The following is a 17,824-nucleotide window of genomic DNA, read 5'->3' as shown; positions in this document are numbered from 1 at the left end:
ACTGTTACTATAGGTTAACACAACACACCCAGACTCTGTCATGTTACTGTTACTATAGGTTAACACAACACATGTTACTGTTACTATAGGTTAACACAACACACCCAGACTCTGTCATGTTACTGTTACTATAGGTTAACACAACACACCCAGACGCTGTCATGTTACTGTTACTATAGGTTAACACAACACACACACACACAGATTTTTGTTTTTGTGAAATTTCAGGCCTTTTTGGGGAGTAAAAAACCCTACCCGTAAGCCTTATCCTAACCTAACCCTAAACTTAACCCTGACCCTAACCCAAACCTTAAAACTTGTCAGGACATTCGGGTGAATTGTTAGGTTATTGGGGTCCTGATAAGGTAGGAAAACACGTACACACACCCACACACACCGCGGCCTGCACACCCACACACACCGCGGCCTGCACAGCCACACACACCGCGGCCTGCACAGCCACACACACCGCGGCCTGCACAGCCACACACACCGTGGCCTGCACAGCCAATCCTGAATTCTGTGGTCACATGTTCGGTGTGTTATTCTTTCTCAGGGTGACTTTGTCAAGGCTCACTGGGACCAGGGATACACAATCAGGTGCAGAGTTTATATTTAACCAAGCTATCAGGGGGAACACATAGAGAAACACAGTCACACACTCACTCACACTCACCCACACAGACACACACACGCACCCACACAACAAAGAATACACAGAAGTGGGTTTATAATTTGTCTACAGAGAAATATCAGAAAGTGATTGAGTAAATGGTTGAGAAAGAGAGAGAGAGCTACAGAGAAAGAAAACAGAGAGGAGAGAGAAGAGAGAGTGAAGAGGAAGATGAGATAGAGAGAGAGAAGAGAGAGCATGAGAGAACAGAGAGAGAGAATCAGTTACATTGCCCTTCATGGTTGTGAGGTCTAGGGGTCCGCTCATCAACCAAGAATTCACAAAATGGGACAAACACCAAATTGAGACTCCGCATAAAACACCAAATAATGCATGTAGAGCAGAATTAGGCCGATACCCACTAATTATCAAAATCCAGAAAAGAGACATTCAATTCTACAACCACCTAAAAGGAAGCGATTCCCAAACCTTCCATAACAAAGCCATCACCTACAGAGAGATGAACCTGGAGAAGAGGACCAGCAAGCTGGTCCTGGGGCTCTGTTCACAAACACAAACACACCCCACAGAGCCCCAGGACAGCAACACAATTAGACCCAACCAAATCATGAGAAAACAAAAAGATAATTACTTGACACGTTGGAAAGAATTAACAAAAAAACTAAGTAAACTAGAATGCTATTTGGCCCTACACAGAGAGTACACAGCAGAATACCTGACCACTATGACTGACACAAACTGAAGGAAAGCTTTGACTATGTACAGACTCAGTGAGCATAGCCTTGGCATTGACAAAGGCCACCGTATGCAGACCTGGCTCTCAAGAGAAGACAGGCTATGTGCTCACTGCCCGCAAAATGAGGTGGAAACTAAGCTGCACTTCCTAACCTCTTGCCAAATGTATGACCATATTAGAGGCACAGTGTGCCATCACAACAGCAAGATTTGTGACCTGTTGTCACAAGAAAAGGGCAACCACTGGAGAACGAACACCATTGTAAATACAACCCATATTAATGTTTATTTATTTTCCCTTTTGTACTTGAACTAGAGAGAGAGAGAGAGAGAGAGCGAGAGAGAGAGAGAGAGAGAGAGAGAGAGAGAGAGAGAGAGAGAGAGAGAGAGAGAGAGAGAGAGAGAGAGAGAGCTGGCCCTGTCCCATGATCATCACCAGAGTTGTGGACTCGAGTCACAAATTTGCTGACTTTAGACTCAACTTGATAGAAAATAAAATAACTTGAGACTTGACTTGGACTTGGTGTCTCAAGACTCGGGACTCGACTTTGACTTGAGACCGATGACTTGAAATGATCTGACCAGGTTTTGTCACTGTTTGTGTCACAGAGTCTCGGTGGATTACACTCCACGCCATCAGAGACAGTAACCGCAGCATGTGTCGTAAGACTCATCACTAGTTAACACACCAACAGTCATAATCATGGCTAAACCCTGCCCAATTCTACAATTCCTCCTGTTAAAATAACCTTAACCTTAACCCTAACCTTAACCACACTGCTAACCTTAACCCTAACCTTAACCATACTGCTAACCTTAACCCTAACCTTAACCACACTGCTAACCTTAACCCTAACCTTAACCATACTGCCAACCTTAACCCTAACCTTAACCACACGGCTAACCTTATGCCTAGCCTTAACCACACTGCCAACCTTAACCCTAACCTTAACCACACTGCTAACCTTAACCCTAACCTTAACCAAACTGCTAACCTTAACCCTAACCTTAACCACACTGCTAACCTTAACCCTAACCTTAACCACACTGCCAACCTTAACCCTACCTAACCTTAACCACACGGCTAACCTTATGCCTAACCTTAACCACACGGCTAACCTTATGCCTAACCTTAACCACACGGCTAACCTTATGCCTAACCCTAACCCTAACCTTAACCACACGGCTAACCTTATGCCTAACCCTAACCCTAACCTTAACCACACTGCCAACCTTAACCCTAACCTTAACCACACGGCTAACCTTATGCCTAACCTTAACCCTAACCTTAACCACACGGCTAACCTTATGCCTAACCTTAACCCTAACCTTAACCACACGGCTAACCTTATGCCTAACCTTAACCCTAACCTTAACCACACGGCTAAGCTTATGCCTAACCTTAACCACACGGCTAACCTTATGCCTAACCCTAACCTTATGCCTAACCCTAATCTTAAATTAAGTAGATTTTTTTCCCAAATGTTTCTGTTACTGCCAGTTTTGATGTTGTGACCGTGGAATCTGAGTTTATTGCTGTTATCTAGTGGAAACCCTGTCCCATAGAAGTTAGTGGAGGGGGAGGAGTTTCAGTACTTCCTCAGTGGTCAGAGTCATGCTGCCCCTGACATACACACAGTCTCTTCTCACAAACACACTCTTTCTCACACACTGTCAAACACTCTTTCTCACACACTGTCACACACTCTTTCTCACACACTGTCACACACTCTCTCACGGCTGAAATCACAGCTGTCCGTTGCTCTATCCAAACACAGGAACAGGGACAGGAACAGAGTGACTGGGCTTTAGCCTGGCCGATGGGGAAGTTTCCCTCACTGGGCAGTGAACAGACTGAGGACACACTGGGACTACTATACTGGACTACTGCACCACTACCACCCTCATGAGGAATGAAGTGACAGGAGAGAACAGACAGCAGGACAGAGGTGAGACACACTCTTCTCTCTAACTATCTGTCTGTATTCATTGAGTATGTTTGAGTTCCACTTTGTCTTGAACTTATGCTGTGTGTGTGTGTTAGTCCTACTCTCTCTCAATTCAACTTAATTCAGTTCAAAGGGCTTTATTGGCATGGGAAACATGTTTACATTGCCAAGCAAGTGAAATAGGTAATAGACAGTGAAATAAAACATAAAAAATGAACAGTAAACATTACACTCACAAAAGTTTCTAAGGAATAGAGACATTTCAAATGTTATATTATGGCTTCATACAATTACAGTGGTCTCTCTCTCTCTCTCTCTCTCTCTCTCTCTCTCTCTCTCTCCCTCTGTCTCTATCTCTGTCTCTCTCTCTCTCTCTCTCTCTGTCTCTCCCTCTCTCTCTCTCTCTCTCTCTCTCTCTCTCTCTCTCTCCTTCCCATCTGAGGACATAGCAAATTAAAGAGATCAATGGATAATGTGTGATCGTTAGACTATGATTTGCAGTAGATACGTGTGTGTGTGTTTCTCTGTGTTAGCCACTATACTGTAGTGAGGGGATCTCTCAGCTGTAGTTCAGTCACAGGCACACAGGCGTGTGTTGTTCCAGGGGGTTAGGCTAAACATAGAGCCCCCTGTCTGTCTCATGTTACCCCTGTCCCTCACTTACACTCATTTCACACACGCTTACCCCACAGCCTTACAGTTGAACCCATAGCCCAGCTATATAGGTTTGAGGTTTATGAAGGTTCTTAGGCTTCATATTGGCATCAAAAGTTCTGTAACAATGATATTCTATTGATCTCGAATCCCAATTAGAATAATGGTGCTAACGTGGAGGGCAGTTTAAAATAACTCTGTGTCAGTTTTTCTGACTCTGCTCTTCTCCATTGCTCCTCATTGACATCCATGAACTGTTAACCTCTTGAGTAGTTTAGAACGTTTACTGTTCTGCTGGCAGCAACGTTCCATTACAGAATGCCACGGAATGAGAATGAGTTAGTGTGTCATTGTGATGTCATCAAATTGAATGTATTAGAACATTTAGCAACGTACGGAAACACCTTACATAAATTCCGAAGCATTTCTGCAAACGTATCTTTGAATGTAACAACGTCTAGCTAGATCAACAGCAGCCAAGGTGTCTGGAGAGCATTGTGACTTAGTCTGCATTATAATCAGATGATTGATTTGTTCTATTAAAATCCCCAGCAGAGCATGATCCAGTCTGTGACATGATGATGAAGATATGGGTATAAATCCTCTGTTGGACAACAGTTTGTCATTTCAACATGCTGTGCTCCAGCCTGTGTAATGAGGAGCTCAGGAGCCTGCCTTCCAGGGGCCTCTCTATTCCCTATAGTGTAGTGCACTACTTTTGGTCAGGGCCAGTAGGGCTTTTGACCAGATAGAGCTCTGGTCTAAAGTAGTGCACTACATAGGGAATAGGGTACCATTTGGGAGTAAACCTGCTCTATTAGATTTCTCTGTAATGTGTCTGTCGGTGTCTAGAAACAGAGTGTTGTTTCTCCTGTAAAGAGCCTCAGGCTGTTTACAGCTGTCTGACTCACAAGACACACTGATTCAATCAGGACATGGCCTTCGTCCTAAATTGCACCTTATTCCCTATATAGTGCACTACTTTTGACCAAGACCCATAAGGCTCTGGACAAAAGTAGTGTACTACATAGGGAATAGGGAGCCGTTTGGGACTCAACCGAGGATGCCTCAATGGAGTGACCGGTGTTGTTTCTAGAGAAGGAGCATCTTCGTCCTCGTTTTCTTCACTTTAGCATGGAAATACTGGATGACAGAGAGAGGGAGAGAGAAGTGGAAAGTAGGCAATGAGGGTTTGATTAGTTATGCCCTACCTACCCCATTCCTTTCCCTGCACTGTTAAAATAGAGAGACTCAAAATACCATCATTGTGTACTGAAACCATGAAAAGTAGTGCACCTAAGCTGTCTTTGAATGTAAACCCCAATGTGTGTTGATACATACAGTAGAATGTGGTTTAAAACAGAGTAGAAGTACTCTGAAACAGTACTGTGGCAGACATTTGAATGAATCACAAGGAACACTCTGGTAACATTGGTATTTAAGAGAGAGTTGTGAACTTGTGAAAACACCTTTTGAGGGTTTCAGATCATGTAAAAGGCAACATCAAATCACACAAATTATGTTTCAGACTGTCTCTCTCATACATTCATTTCCAGTGACACATTTTTATAAATGTATTGAGATTAATAGACAGAGCTGTCATATTCGTCCACAATTTGCTGAAATATGTTCAAATGGACACAGGAAATTGAATACTTTTCCTAGGGTAGGCAATGGCAGTAATTCATACCACATCTGCCAGGCTCATTGTGAGGTTATAAATTATGTTACTTTCAAAATGTTTAGGGTTAAGTAAGGTAACATATAGCAGAGATAACATGTTCAACTTATGGCAGAGATAAAATGTCCAACTTATAGCCGAGATAACATGTCCAACTTATAGCCGAGATAACATGTCCAACTTATAGCCGAGATAACATTTACAGCATAAAGCTGGTATGTGCGTGACAATATGAATTTGAACCCGGGTCTCCTGCTTGTCAAAACACTGCCCAAAACACTGACTCAGCCAGTCTTCAGACTTAACTGTTGTGATGAACCACACTTGTTACACTGAGCACATGGGGGCCCTATTCAGACTTGTGATATACAGACTTAACATGGACTTGAGTCAATAAAACTAGGTCAGAACGTGACAACAAGAGAAGGGAATAAACAACAAGAGAAGGGAATAAACAACAAGAGAAGGGAATAAACAACAAGAGAAGGGAATAAACAATAAGAGAAGGGAATAAACAACAAGAGAAGGGAATAAACAACAAGAGAAGGGAATAAACAACAAGAGAAGGGAATAAACAACAAGAGAAGGGAATAAACAACAAGAGAAGGGAATAAACAACAAGAGAAGGGAATAAACAACAAGAGAAGGGAATAAACAATAAGAAAAGGGAATAAACAATAATAAAAGGGAATAAACAATAAGAAAAGGGAATAAACAATAAGAGAAGGGAATAAACAACAAGAGAAGGGAATAAACAACAAGAGAAGGGAATAAACAACAAGATAAGGGAATAAACAATAAGAAAAGGGAATAAACAATAAGAGAAGGGAATAAACAACAAGAAAAGGGAATAAACAATAAGAAAAGGGAATAAACAACAAGAGAAGGGAATAAACAACAAGAGAAGGGAATAAACAACAAGAGAAGGGAATAAACAATAAGATAAGGGAATAAACAATAATAAAAGGGAATAAACAATAAGAAAAGGGAATAAACAATAAGAGAAGGGAATAAACAACAAGAGAAGGGAATAAACAACAAGAGAAGGGAATAAACAACAAGAGAAGGGAATAAACAATAAGAAAAGGGAATAAACAACAAGATAAGGGAATAAACAATAAGAGAAGGGAATAAACAACAAGAGAAGGGAATAAACAACAAGAGAAGGGAATAAACATCAAGAGAAGGGAATAAACAATAAGAAAAGGGAATAAACAACAAGAGAAGGGAATAAACAACAAGAGAAGGGAATAAACAACAAGAGAAGGGAATAAACAACAAGAGAAGGGAATAAACAACAAGAGAAGGGAATAAACAACAAGAGAAGGGAATAAACAATAAGAAAAGGGAATAAACAACAAGATAAGGGAATAAACAATAAGAGAAGGGAATAAACAACAAGAGAAGGGAATAAACATCAAGAGAAGGGAATAAACAATAAGAAAAGGGAATAAACAACAAGAGAAGGGAATAAACAATAAGAAAAGGGAATAAACAACAATAGAAGGGAATAAACAATAATAAAAGGGAATAAACAATAAGAAAAGGGAATAAACAACAAGAGAAGGGAATAAACATCAAGAGAAGGGAATAAACAATAAGAAAAGGGAATAGACATCAAGAGAAGGGAATAAACAATAAGAGAAGGGAATAAACAACAAGAGAAGGGAATAAACAATAATAAAAGGGAATAAACAATAAGAAAAGGGAATAAACAACAAGAGAAGGGAATAAACATCAAGAGAAGGGAATAAACAATAAGAAAAGGGAATAGACATCAAGAGAAGGGAATAAACAACAAGAGAAGGGAATAAACAACAAGAGAAGGGAATAAACAACAAGAGAAGGGAATAAACAACAAGAGAAGGGAATAAACATCAAGAGAAGGGAATAAACAATAATACAAGGGAATAAACAACAAGAGAAGGGAATAAACAACAAGAGAAGGGAATAAACAACAAGAGAAGGGAATAAACAATAATAAAAGGGAATAAACAACAAGAGAAGGGAATAAACAATAATAAAAGGGAATAAACAACAAGAGAAGGGAATAAACAACAAGAGAAGGGAATAAACAATAAGAAAAGGGAATAAACAACAAGAGAAGGGAATAAACAATAATAAAAGGGAATAAACAACAAGAGAAGGGAATAAACAATAATAAAAGGGAATAAACAACAAGAGAAGGGAATAAACAACAAGAGAAGGGAATAAACAATAAGAAAAGGGAATAAACATCAAGAGAAGGGAATAAACAATAAGAAAAGGGAATAAACAACAAGATAAGGGAAAAACAACAAGAGAAGGGAATAAACAACAAGAGAAGGGAATAAACAACAAGAGAAGGGAATAAACAATAAGAAAAGGGAATAAACAATAATAAAAGGGAATAAACAACAAGAGAAGGGAATAAACAACAAGAGAAGGGAATAAACAACAAGAGAAGGGAATAAACAACAAGAGAAGGGAATAAACAATAAGAGAAGGGAATAAACAACAAGATAAGGGAATAAACAACAAGAGAAGGGAATAACCAACAAGATAAGGGAATAAACAACAAGAGAAGGGAATAAACAACAAGAGAAGGGAATAAACAACAAGAGAAGGGAATAAACAACAAGAGAAGGGAATAAACAATAAGAGAAGGGAATAACCAACAAGATAAGGGAATAAACAACAAGAGAAGGGAATAACCAACAAGATAAGGGAATAAACAACAAGAGAAGGGAATAAACAACAAGAGAAGGGAATAACCAACAAGATAAGGGAATAAACAACAAGAGAAGGGAATAAACAACAAGAGAAGGGAATAAACAACAAGAGAAGGGAATAAACAACAAGAGAAGGGAATAAACAACAAGAGAAGGGAATAAACAATATGAAAAGGGAATAAACAACAAGAGAAGGGAATAAACAATAAGAGAAGTGAATCTCATTTACAGGAATTGGAAATACGAAACATCAAATTGTTTTTTTAAATCTTTCTGTTAGTGCTCCCTGTCCCTGGCATGGTGTTGACCAACTCTTGATTAAGTAGAGTTACAACACACCATGTCATGTTTCAAAACATCTCAGGATGATGTTTCAATACCCTACGTTTGTGGCAGCTTAGTTGCCACTAGCTTTGTGTTTCAAAGCTTTTCCTTTGAACAGTGTAGCATCCTCCCACAATGTGCAGCACTCAAGCTTTCAGCCAATCAGAACTCCCCATCTGATCCCAATCCCTGACCCTATGGGCGGGTATTCACGATGCGTCTCAGTAGTAGAGCTGATCTAGGATCAGGTTCCCCCTGTCTATAAAATCGTATTCGTTATGATTTGAAAGAATAAACTGATCCCCAGTCAGCACTCCTAGATCAGCACCGCTTTGTGAATACGAGCCCTGGTCACTATGGTGACCTTGCAGAGAGTAGGATGGTGTTTCCCCTGATCATGGGAAAGGTTTGTTTTGTGTTGTCCCCTCTACTGGTTATGAGTGGAGGAGGGTAAGCTGATCTTAGACCTGTGCCCAGTAACCTCTTGTAGAGTGACCTTGTAGCCTGCTGCACTCTGCTGGCATTCTCTTACAGTTGGTCAGCACTACTCTGTCTCAGCAGCACAAACAGTGGGGTCTCTCACACACACATTCTCTCTCACTAACCACCCCACTCACACATGCCATCAGAAAAGAGTGCTTTGTGTATTCACAGACTGGGCAGCAGCTAGAGAGAGAGAGAGAGAGAGAGAGAGAGAGAGAGAGAGAGAGAGAGAGAGAGAGAGAGAGAGAGAGAGAGAGAGAGAGAGAGAGAGAGGGAGAGAGAGAGAGATGTGTGGGTACAGGAAGAAGCTCTAAAGAGAGTTAACTGGAGAGAGAACGAAAGTGACAGATCAGACATCCAACACAGGAGAGAGAGAGAAATCAGAAAAAGAGAAAGTGAGAAAGATAGATCCGAGCAGGAAAGAGAGAGAGAGAGATCAGAACGAGAGAGATAGATCAGAGCAGGAGAGACAGAGAGAGAGAGATCAGAACGAGAGAGATAGATCAGAGCAGGAGAGAGAGAGAGAGAGAGAGAGAGATCAGAACGAGAGAGATAGATCAGAGCAGGAGAGAGAGAGAGAGAGAGATCAGAACGAGAGAGATAGATCAGAGCAGGAGAGAGAGAGAGAGAGAGAGAGAGATCAGAACGAGAGAGATAGATCAGAGCAGGAGAGAAAAAGAGAGAGCTGTCTCTGAGGACAGACAGAGCCGGACCACCAGACAGTCAGTCTGAATGCTTAGTAGCTGAGAGCTGTGCTGAGAGCTGCGGCTGTTGGCAGCATTGATTTCTGGGAGCTGTAAGCTGCTGGTACACATGGCGTGGTGCTGTTGCACTCCTCTCCGGGCCTCCTCGTCCTCCTGCTGCTCTCCGCTCCTCAAACGCTGCCCTCTCTTCCCAGGTTGGTTCCACTTCACTCTGCCGTCTGTACCCACAGCCTGTAGCTGAGGCTAGTAGGTCACTGACATGAGAAGACAGAGAGCAGCATCTCACTCGTTCAGACAGATACTGCTGCTGTAGGTATATCTATATGATATGGGTAACAGGCTATCCCATGAAGGTATAGTATAGTACAGGGCATGGTGTGTCAGTGTGACGCTGTGTTAGGTGGTGTTTGATTGTGCTTGTTGTGTGTACTGTAGTTGCAGTCCTGTCTGTCATATTGTTACTAAACTGTGCAGTTTGTTGTGTTCTGTGTCTCAGTGCAGCATAACGGACCAGTCAATCATTGTGTATTGTATTGTCTTTATGCTTGGTCCTGTGTAGAGAGTCTCTCTGCTATGTTGGGTAATATTACCAGTATTACGACAAGGTCAAAAGCATGAAGACAATTTTGACATTGACTGTCAGCCGTGGCTTACCAATACAGTTTTGTATACAATACACAAAGGCTTACCGTTGTTGTGTTCCATTTACAGGGCATGCTTGTCCTTGTCTGAGTGTGTTCTAGTCTGACTGTTCTCTCGTCTTGCTGAGCTGATGTCTCATGGGTAACGCTCAGTGATGTGTGGGGTTTTTGGCTGATGATGTCAGTGCAGATGTTTGTCTCTGGGTCATTGTGTGACCTCTCTGCTTCTTGCCATTGTGTTTCCGGTCCCCTGTCAACCCTTACCACAGCTTTTCCCAATCCTGGTCCCTGGACCCCACGTTTTGGATTTTGCCCTAGCACCACACATCTACATCTAATAATCAACTCATCATCAAGCTTTGATTATTTGAACCAGGTGTGTAGTGCTAGTATCTGTCTCTAGATCAGGGTGATCAGGGTGGCTGGTAAGGCCATACTGATAGTATCTGTCTCTAGATCAGGGTGGCTGGTAAGGCCATAGTGCTAGTATCTGTCTCTAGACCAGGGTGGCTGGTAAGGCCATACTGCTAGTATCTGTCTCTAGATCAGTGTGATCAGGGTGGCTGGTAAGGCCATAGTGCTAGTATCTGTCTCTAGATCAGTGTGATCAGGGTGGCTGGTAAGGCCATAGTGCTAGTATCTGTCTCTAGATCAGTGTGATCAGGGTGGCTGGTAAGGCCATAGTGCTAGTATCTGTCTCTAGATCAGGGTGATCAGGGTGGCTGGTAAGGCCATACTGCTAGAATCTGTCTCTAGATCAGGGTGGCTGGTAAGGCCATAGTGCTAGTATCTGTCTCTAGACCAGGGTGGCTGGTAAGGCCATACTGCTAGTATCTCTCTCTAGATTAGGGTGGCTGGTAAGGCCATACTGCTAGTATCTGTCTCTAGACCAGGGTGGCTGGTAAGGCCATACTGCTAGTATCTCTCTCTAGATCAGGGTGGCTGGTAAGGCCATATTGCTAGTATCTGTCTCTAGATCAGGGTGGCTGGTAAGGCCATACTGCTAGTATCTGTCTCTAGATCAGGGTGGCTGGTAAGGCCATATTGCTAGTATCTGTCTCTAGATCAGTGTGGCTGGTAAGGCCATAGTGCTAGTATCTGTCTCTAGATCAGGGTGGCTGGTAAGGCCATAGTGCTAGTATCTGTCTCTAGATCAGTGTGGCTGGTAAGGCCATACTGCTAGTATCTGTCTCTAGATCAGGGTGGCTGGTAAGGCCATATTGCTAGTATCTGTCTCTAGATCAGGGTGGCTGGTAAGGCCATGTTGCTAGTATCTGTCTCTAGATCAGTGTGGCTGGTAAGGCCATATTAGTATCTGTCTCTAGATCAGTGTGGCTGGTAAGGCCATACTGCTAGTATCTGTCTCTAGATCAGGGTGGCTGATAAGGCCATATTGCTAGTATCTGTCTCTAGATCAGTGTGGCTGGTAAGGCCATACTGCTATGGCAAAAACAAACATTTGCAACCCTTGGGCTCCCCAGGACCAGGATTGGGAAGCGCTGTCTTACGATGTCTGATGGCTAGCTGCTTTTCTTGTAAAGACTGTTCACTATTTGCTGTTTGACCTGTTTGTGATACAACATTTTCAACCAACACAATTTTCCTTCAGGACTAGTAAATGTGTCCTTCCTGGTATCCTTCTCCTCATCAGAGTATTGATGGAGATATAAGGAGAGGAATCCACTTTAGACTATTGACATGCACCCCTTGATGGTGTTTACTACTTTGTGTTACACTATTCTCCTTCACTCTCCCAGACATTTACAGATGTGTGTTAGACTAATCTCCTGGATAGGTATTTTATCAGCTAACCACATCATATTCTATAGCAATCTGGTGCCCGAAGGTACAGTCGATGACATGGCGTGCAACCATTGGTTGATGCATGCAACGTCTGATCAGGGGAAAGCGACCATTTACTGATGTGTGTCACACTTATCTCCTTCCCCCCTCCCAGACATCTCCCCTGCTGAGCTGGATGCACTATGGAGGGAACCACCGTACACGCTAGCGGGAACCAATGGGCACTTCACAGGAAATGATGTTAGGAATCGAGGTAGAGTACAGTAAAAAAGCCTTCGATGACCTTCACAAAACATCCAGCTGATTCTGTCGCAATGATGTTCCTCCTTCCCATGTCCTGCATGAGTTATATTTCCCAGACTAATTTGGAGTGTTTCTGGATTTGTACTGTAGCAAACAATGAAACATTGTATTACGCTGTAGCCTAAACAACATAACAGTGGTCGTTTAAGCGGGAGGATTCTTTCAGGCTGTTTGGGAGGATTCTTTCAGGCTGTTTGGGAGGATTCTTTCAGGCTGTTTGGGAGGATTCTTTCAGGCTGTTTGGGAGGATTCTTTCAGGCTGTTTGGGAGGATTCTTTCAGGCTGTTTGGGAGGATTCTTTCAGGCTGTTTGGGAGGATTCTTTCAGGCTGTTTGGGAGTATTCTTTCAGGCTGTTTGGGAGGATTCTTTCAGGCTGTTTGGGAGGATTCTTTCAGGCTGTTTGGTAGTATTCTTTCAGGCTGTTTGGGAGGATTCTTTCAGGCTGTTTGGGAGGATTCTTTCAGGCTGTTTGGGAGGATTCTTTCAGGCTGTTTGGGAGTATTCTTTCAGGCTGTTTGGGAGGATTCTTTCAGGCTGTTTGGGAGGATTCTTTCAGGCTGTTTGGGAGTATTCTTTCAGGCTGTTTGGGAGGATTCTTTCAGGCTGTTTGGGAGGATTCTTTCAGGCTGTTTGGGAGGATTCTTTCAGGCTGTTTGGGAGGATTCTTTCAGGCTGTTTGGGAGGATTCTTTCAGGCTGTTTGGGAGTATTCTTTCAGGCTGTTTGGGAGTATTCTTTCAGGCTGTTTGGGAGGATTCTTTCAGGCTGTTTGGGAGGATTCTTTCAGGCTGTTTGGGAGTATTCTTTCAGGCTGTTTGGGAGTATTCTTTCAGGCTGTTTGGGAGTATTCTTTCAGGCTGTTTGGGAGTATTCTTTCAGGCTGTTTGGGAGTATTCTTTCAGGCTGTTTGGGAGGATTCTTTCAGGCTGTTTGGGAGTATTCTTTCAGGCTGTTTGGGAGGATTCTTTCAGGCTGTTGTGTCATGCCACTGGTCACCGGTCAGTCCCAGACTGAGGATGTGTTTGGGACAATGGGACAACAACATGGGGAAGCCAGCCCAGCCGCTCATAAAGCCTTTGTGTGTGTGTGTTTCTGTGTGTGTGCGTGTGTGTGTGTGTGTGTGTGTGTGTGTGTGTGTGTCTGTGTGTGTGTGTGTGTGAGCACGTGTGTGTGAAGCCGTCACCAGTCACAAAGCCCTGTCAGGAGAACCAGAGCAGGTCATTATATTGTAACAGGAGCTGCAGTACGGTAATAGATGTGTGGGCTATGATAGACTCTTCATGTCCTGTTGATGTTCTGGAGGAAAAAACTCATCACTATTGAAACCCTCATCAGCTGGATCACAGAATACACTGTACACCAGCAGATATGCAACTTTAGTGTGAATGTTCTCTCATACAGTAACATAGAAAAACCACAAATTCTGTCACTTTGTCTCGTTACCTTGACTGGTTTGCATTCCAGAAGGATAGACAATGCAGCAATGTGGACACTAAATGATGGTAAATGCTGGTGTTGTTTTGTTGCCATGTCCACTATTTGGTCTCCATCCCCCTTCATAGTTGTCACACAACAAAGTTGATGGATGATCTTGAACTTGCTTACAGAGCACATGTTGCTGAAACAAAAGTTTATTTTTAAAATCAACCCCCAAACAACTGTATCACCCCTTTCCTTCCTGAGGGTTCCTCTGACCTGACCTCTGTTTCCTGGTTTCTCCAGGGGAGGAGGAGGGTCCGGGGGTGGAGTCTGGGGAAGGGGAGGCGGAGCTGGACAGTTACTGGACGAGGAAGGAGGCGTTCACCAGAGGAAGCACCGTGTCACTGGCTGTGGGAGAGAGGTTCTCCTCAGGTACTGTTCTACTCACAGATACTCGGATGTGTTCCAAATGGCACCCGATTACCCATAGGTGCTACTTTTGACCCATACGGTGCCATTTGGGACAGCCAGGTTGTTTCTCTCTCTATTCCTGCTATGGATGTGCTAACTGCTAATGTTGTGGTGTTGCTGGTTATGCTGACCAGCTGCTGGTCATGGTTGTGTGGTGTGATGCTTATTGTGGATCTGTTGGTGTTGATGCTATCACAGCATCTCTATTGTATCCTGTCTCTTTCTATACAGTCATCTAGATGATCACTTTATCATTCATGTTGTCTGTATGTATGTCAACATCCTGCAAGAAAACTGATGACTCTTCATCTTCCCTTAACATTAATGTTGCAGTAGACACAGCTACTTAGCTACTCTATGATAAGCTGTTACTTTCCTCCAGCAGGTTCCTGTGTAGCTCTCTCCTAAATGGACCTAATGTTTAAAGGTCCCTTTTAAACGTCCACTAAGAGTCACTCAAGGCTGTAATAGATATGTTATTCCTAGTCTAACACTGAGACACTCAATGAGCTCACTGATAATACACCCACTGAGCTCTGTAATACACTCACTGAGCTCTGTAATACACTCACTGAGCTCTGTAATACACTCACTGAGCTCTGTAATACACTCACTGAGCTCTGTAATACACTCAATGAGCTCTGTAATACACTCAATGAGCTCTGTAATACACTCAATGAGCTCTGTAATACACTCACTGAGCTCTGTAATACACTCAATGAGCTCTGTAATACACTCACTGAGAATGGCTCTAAAATTCACTCACTTACCTTCTGCGAAAAGTCACATAAACTGCTTAACCTCTGCATATTGACCTCTACATGACAATATCACAGTATCAGTCAATACGCCTACCGTCTGATGATGAGACTGACAGTGTGTGTGTGTGCCCGTGTGTATATGTGCGTGTGTACGTGCGTTTGTGTGTGTGTTGTGTGTGTGTTTGTGTGTTGTGTGTGTGTTTGTGTGTGTGTAGACGTGGTTCTAGTGTTCAGCGGTCGGCGGTGCTCAGGTGTAATACCTGACTCTGAACTACAGGAGGCGCTCCGTACAAGACTCAGGGTCGTCGAGAGCAACAGTCAGGACGTCATTCAGCTCTTCAAGGTTAGTCACAGGTCTTAGGTCGGTTGTTAGAAGTTAGAGGTCAAGGCATGCCAAAACCGATGACCCCGCCTAGACCAAAGGTGCAGTACCAACCGTTGTCCTGCTGAAAGTATTTTCTCCCTGTCGTAGGGGCCAGGAGTCGGTAAAGCATAAAGGTGACCTTCTCTGCATCCTCTCTGCTCCTTCATCAATGTATTTGGTTATTCTGCCTCCATACAGGACCTGTCTGCCCGTCTGCTGTCTGTCCACGCTGAGAAGGACAGCTTTGTCATCACCTTCAAGACTGTAGAGGAGATCTGGAAGTTCTCTACCTACCTGGCTCTGGGTATGCTGTACTATCCTAGTCTACCTGACATGGATGAAACTCTCATTTACACAGTCTGATAGCTGATTATTATGTCCAGCCTGGTTAGAAGTTGCCAATAAGCACAGATCTAGGACCAGCGTCCCCGCACCCAATCCTAACGAATCGACCCGGAAAAAACAGGCCTTACATCAGGATGTAGGGACAACTTCCTCTTACTTCGTTGTGTGTCTAGGCTGTGTGGTGTGGTGAACCTTATGAACAGCATATGCCATGTTATAAACACCTTATGACATGTTATGAACATACTATGTACATTTTGTATGTCCAGGCTATGTGGCGCGGTGCCTGGAGAATTTCCTCTGTGACCAGTCGTTCTGGCTGGACACTGAGCTGCTGAGGGACTTGGAGATCACTGTGACTGTAGACGAGGAACACCTGGCAACACTCTACCTGGGACTGCTGCTGCAGGAGGGTGAACGAACACCTTATAAACTCTTTATAAACACCCTATGAACAACTTATGAACACCTTATGACATGTTATAACCATATTATGAACAACACCTGGCCACACTACCTGGGACTGCTAGTTTAGAAGGTTTGGGATGGACACTTGAACTCCTTATGACAGGTTATGAACACCATATCAGCATCTTATGAAGTCTTTATAGACATCACTTCAAGTGTTAATTTGCTAAATTGTAATTACTTCGCTGCTTCGTTTGCACACACTGTATATAGACGTTCTTTTTTTTCTATTGTGTTCTTGACTTATTTATTGTTTATTCCATGTGTGTTGTTTGTGTGGAACTGGTTTGCTTTATCTTGGCCAGGTCGCAGTTGTAAATGAGAACTTGTTCTCAACTAGCCTACCTGGTTAAATTAAAAAATTAAAAACATCTTATGAACAGTTTATAAACTCCTAATGGACACGTTATGAAGACCTTACACACTCTACGAACTCCTTATGGACAGCTTATGTGCTCTACTTTCCTGACCTTCATCATCAACATCAGTTTACATTACACTCCCCTCAGAGAAGAACAGAAGCATAAAATGTCAACTTATTACTCAACCACTGAACTGAAGGGACATTTTCATGGTATTTCAGAAGTTGTTCCAGATACCTAGAAATGACATAGAGCTACACTTTAACTGATGACGTGTTCTGTATGTTCAGAGATCAAGTAAAACAGCAAAAACCACAGTGCCCCTTTTCACTTTACAATTTGTCAGCCATTAACTCAACATACTTTAGAGAGGTATTTTCCTACACTGCATTTCCATTGTAGACATGCTCTTTTAAGAGGAAGTACTGTTCTCCCTAATGGCTGAGAGGAATCAATAGCCAGTGAAGGCGTGTGTATGTTGAGAATGGATTTTTAAAACAGTATTCTGTGACGTAGGACAGAGCCTCAGTTCCATGAAAATATCCCATTAGTTCAGTAGAATGTTCATTCTTTACAGAAACCTGCATCTGGTGTGGTGTTCGTTGCGTGTTATTTACCTGTATGTATCTCTCTCCCCCAGGTTCGTTCTTCGCCAAGGCGCTGGTGAGCAGTGGTGAGCATAGTGATGAGGAAGAGGAGTTGTGTTTCAGACGTAACGATTTGCTGATGGTTAGAGACACGGGGCAGGACAGTCACTGGGAGGGCACCCTTCTCTCCACCGGACAACACGGACTAGTGCCTGTCAACACCATGCAGCCGCTGCCATATCCCTTCTACCAGTGAGTTACCTAGTCTCTACCCTAACCCATACCCCTTCTACCAGTAAGTCACATTACATCCTATGATGTATGTAGACCTTATAACATGACACAGTGACATACTCAGTCATCCTCTAAGCTATCAACCTCTATCCTTCATTTTCACACTGGTATTTCCTCTCGCCTTATATTTA

General features: G+C 42.9%; 1 protein-coding gene across 13 annotated transcripts in view; it reads left to right on the top strand.

Annotated features, from left to right (window-relative positions):
• Positions 1 to 2,971: 2,971 nt before the first annotated feature.
• The window catches only part of LOC110504374 (SH3 domain and tetratricopeptide repeat-containing protein 2), a 37,895-nt gene continuing 23,042 nt past the window's right edge, over positions 2,972 to 17,824 (top strand). For 7 of the 13 annotated variants that reach the window (XR_016491782.1, XR_016491777.1, XR_016491778.1 and 4 more), the window contains exons 1-7: positions 9,346 to 10,069; positions 12,474 to 12,572; positions 14,345 to 14,473; positions 15,489 to 15,616; positions 15,836 to 15,941; positions 16,252 to 16,395; positions 17,453 to 17,651. Coding sequence is in view for 4 of the 13 variants with exons in the window: in XM_036969767.2 (XP_036825662.2) it covers positions 9,985 to 10,069; positions 12,474 to 12,572; positions 14,345 to 14,473; positions 15,489 to 15,616; positions 15,836 to 15,941; positions 16,252 to 16,395; positions 17,453 to 17,651 (890 nt within the window). In the remaining 9 variants the exon portion in view is untranslated. Of the gene's footprint in view, positions 3,319 to 9,345; positions 10,229 to 12,473; positions 12,573 to 14,344; positions 14,474 to 15,488; positions 15,617 to 15,835; positions 15,942 to 16,251; positions 16,396 to 17,452; positions 17,652 to 17,824 lie in introns of those variants that run through there. The other 6 variants (XR_016491783.1, XR_016491784.1, XR_016491785.1 and 3 more) reach the window with 3 other exon arrangements.

Source organism: Oncorhynchus mykiss, chromosome 25 (assembly GCF_057628025.1).
Source record: "Oncorhynchus mykiss isolate SJ-2025 chromosome 25, ASM5762802v1, whole genome shotgun sequence".
Classification (NCBI taxonomy): Eukaryota; Metazoa; Chordata; class Actinopteri; order Salmoniformes; family Salmonidae; genus Oncorhynchus; species Oncorhynchus mykiss.
This window is presented reverse-complemented; position numbering and strand designations above follow the sequence as displayed.